The sequence below is a fragment of the Limanda limanda genome, chromosome 18 (genome assembly GCF_963576545.1).
Source record: "Limanda limanda chromosome 18, fLimLim1.1, whole genome shotgun sequence".
Lineage (NCBI taxonomy): Eukaryota > Metazoa > Chordata > Actinopteri > Pleuronectiformes > Pleuronectidae > Limanda > Limanda limanda.
The window spans coordinates 22,603,033-22,606,472 of record NC_083653.1 but is presented as its reverse complement, the minus strand read 5'-3'; the positions used below and the strand labels follow the sequence as shown (position 1 = coordinate 22,606,472).

The following is a 3,440-nucleotide window of genomic DNA, read 5'->3' as shown; positions in this document are numbered from 1 at the left end:
TTAATTATATGTTCTCTGTGAAGTTTTTGACTGAGCTCTTTCCCGTCCAGAACATTTTAGAATAAACTAGAATGACGACTGTAAATCGGAATGTCAGGGTGTCAACATAGCTTTGACCATGCAGTGTAGCAGTTTTAAAGCACTTTACAAAGAAAGAAAACACCAAGTTATCAGTGCCTCTGCTCAAAACTGACAAACATATGTGTATATCTCTTAACAACAGACAGAGTGTCAATAAAATTGATATCCGGCCATGGTGTTGGTTATCCAGTCTTATTGAATCAGCGTACAAAATGTAACCGTCTGCAATCAGGGGAGGGATCCACATGTTCATCTCAAGCAGTCTGGTTTGATCCAAAGAGTTTTGAAAGACATCACATATTTGGAAACATCTCACTTCTTACCTCACCTCTCTTACATTGATGTGTTATTAATTACATAAATTGTTAAATTGAATGTGTTTGTTTGCTATTCTCCATAAGTAGTTTCCAACCAGCTGTCCTGCAGCCTCCTGATGTGCAGTATGTGTGGCACACAATTACACATATGCAGAGTCACTGGACTGAGTGCGCCCAAAGTTTGGCATACTCATCCTGGGTAAGTCCTTGTTCCGGATCTCATAAATAGACTTTCTCCTGGCCTGCACTCCTCTCACAGCGGCTTTGATCTTCCTCCAGCCGAGATGGTTGAGCTCTGCCAAGTTGAAAACCACGCAAACTCCACTGACTGCAAACATGAAGACCAGAAACACAGTCTTCTCTGTGGGCCTGGAAACATAGCACTCTACATCTTTTATGCAAGGGTATCGATCACATTCATACACTGCAGGGACGTTGAATCCATAAAGGAAGTATTGACCCACCAGAAACCCTATCTCTAGTGCATTTCTGAAAACCACTTGAATGATGTAAAACCTGGAGATGCCCTCCTGCCTTCTCATTTTTGACTTTGTAGTTCGCAGGATTGAGTGGGGGATGTCTTTGACCTCAAGGCAGTCGGGTTCTACCTCTTTGTTGGAGTTTTCAGTGTTCTGCAGCACTCCATTCACAATGGTGTTCTTGATCTTCTTGCTGTCATCTCGTTTCATAGAATCCTGGTCCCTGTCCAGTGAGAGGTAAACTGTGGAGAAGCGCCGCTCTTTCTGCTTGGCAGACTGGTGCACAGAGTAGGTGATAAAGCAGAGGCTGGGGCAGCACACCATAATGATCTGGAATACCCAGTACCTTATGTGGGAGATGGGGAAAGCCCTGTCGTAACAGGCCTGGTTGCAGCCTGGCTGTAAGGTGTTACAAACAAACATTGACTGCTCATCGTTGTACACGGTCTCTCCAACTATTGCCACAATCAGAATCCGGAAGATCACCACCACAGTCAGCAAGATCCTGAGGAAAAATCAGAAGCAAAAACATATTCACTTTTACAGTAGTTTTTATTATTTTTGTATAATAGCCCCCCAGACATTTTATAAAATTTGATTGAATATACAGGTGAACCTGTCTCTTCTGGTCACATACTAAACCTGTCATATGTCACAAGCATGGTTTTGCTTTATGACTGTAGCTACCTGGTGAGCTTCAAATTGGAGAGCAGGTGAAAGGCAGGACCTTATTTTTCAAATGGAGATAGGTTAATACTTAATTTGACAATTCTACATTTGCAAGCTTTTGTCTTGTGTTAGTATTACCAGGAGTCAATGACAGAACTGCAAAAAAAGGGTGACATTTATATAATTTGTTATCTCTTAGTTGAATTCTGCATAACACCTTGTCACAGAAACAAAATAAATGAATCACGTAGGGTTTGCAAGTACAGACATATCTTGGTTTTAGAGCTCCAACAATGATAGCTCATAATAATTAGCATGTGTGTGCTGAGAATAACCCCATAACAAGTGTTGGCCCCAACAGAGACTATTCATCTCAGTGAACATTATTTCTTCTTTTAGTGTTGTGTCATTGCTGAGTGCAGGCTGTACTCTAACTGTATTACCACACAGTTATGTGGTCATTCACACAAGCAGACATGTTGTTCTCTGTATTGCACTGAAGTCTAAAAATCAGGACAGGATTTGAAAAAGTTTCAGACCTTAGAAAATAGACATTATCAGTCCTAAACAAATGCTAATATATTACTTCACTAAATGGTTCATAAATCACTCAAAAAACAGTGATAATAAATACTTTTCACTTCAACCGTTTGACCAGCAGAAAGGTTATTTCCCAACCTGGCAACCCCATTGTATGTGTTGTAAATTGTCTACTAAGCAGTAATGATTTATGAACCCTATAAAGCCACTTCTTCTAAACACATGATGGATGTTTCATTAAAACCAACAGGCAGACCGGAAAGCAGGTATCAGGGCTGTCTAATCCGCGACTGTGAGCTGTCCAGTGCTGAAATTCCCTGCCTCCGTCTCCGAAAAACTACACAGGGCTTTTGACCCATCATGATGTTGATTGCGCTTTTCCTCACTCGGCTGACACTGTGCTGAATTTGATCACTTGGCTTGTTAATGAAGAGAGAAAGTTTCTGTCTCTGTCTTACCTTCCGATCATAGTAGAGTGCTGCTGGACAGCCGCCTCCAAGAGACGCTCTAATATGGTCCATTCTCCCATGGCTGTTCATTCGGAGAGGATCTCACCCAATAAAAAACGGATGATTTTATGAATTTGACCTCTCAGAGTCCGGGAGCGCCGAGAGTATCCACTAAAGGCATATGTGTGTGTCCCGCTGTTCAGCTCCGCGGGTCGCCCGAGCGCTCCTGTCTTTTACCCTCTCCAGGGTCTGAAAAGCGCCGACCTCACTGCGCCTGTGCAGGCTCGTGTGAGACTGAGCGCAATGTGGAGCGCACGGCTCAGCGCTAATCCCGCTTTAAGTAGACTCCTTTGCATCACACGCACACCGGCTCGTGTGTTGTGGAGGCCTGGGATGCACAGCTACCCATTCATTTATCCATACTGATCCATCATCCATCCATCCACCGCTTCCCCAACCCCCGAGAGGAAAACTGCGCTGTAAAATGTAACATAATCAACAGTGGGCTAGGAGTCAAATAGGTATAGTGATGGATTCAAATGATGGCATTAGAAGAATAAGATTTAGTACTTTTAGTACAATTACTGCAGTAGTGAGTGCTGCAGCAGCCCAGGTGTGAGCATCAATAACTTAGTGGATGCAGTTTTTACTGCAGTTCCCATATTTGACAAATAAAACTTACTTGGACGTAACTGGTCTGTATTTATATAACACTTTTCTAGTTTTGTTGACCACTCAAAGGGCTTTACGGTACAGGTTATTGCAGTAACATTCATACATTTTTTGGGGACAATTCAGGGTTTAGTACCTTGCCCAACACTTTGACCTGCAGACCGGTAAGACTCGGATCGAACCGCCAACATTCTGGATAGAGGACGACCGCTCTACCCCCACAGACACAGCTG

The 3,440-nt window shown here is 43.0% G+C and overlaps 1 protein-coding gene across 1 annotated transcript; it reads right to left on the bottom strand.

Moving 5' to 3' along the window:
* Positions 1–538: 538 nt before the first annotated feature.
* LOC133024716 (gap junction delta-2 protein-like) lies at positions 539–2,615 on the bottom strand. The gene is made up of 2 exons (XM_061091885.1): positions 2,545–2,615; positions 539–1,382 (listed from the first exon to the last, which is right to left on the bottom strand). The coding sequence occupies exons 1-2, from the start codon at positions 2,613–2,615 to the stop codon at positions 539–541; spliced, it is 915 nt and encodes a 304-aa protein (XP_060947868.1).
* Positions 2,616–3,440: the final 825 nt, after the last annotated feature.

What these genes read in the sequence shown, in the direction of transcription:
- LOC133024716 (XM_061091885.1), bottom strand. Translation starts at nt 2,615, where the DNA reads ATGGGAGAATGGACCATATTAGAGCGTCTCTTGGAGGCGGCTGTCCAG. An exon ending in CACTCTACTATGATCGGAAG is followed by an intron (nt 1,383 to 2,544) that starts GTAAGACAGAGA and finishes ATTTTTCCTCAG; the next exon opens with GATCTTGCTGACTGTGGTGG.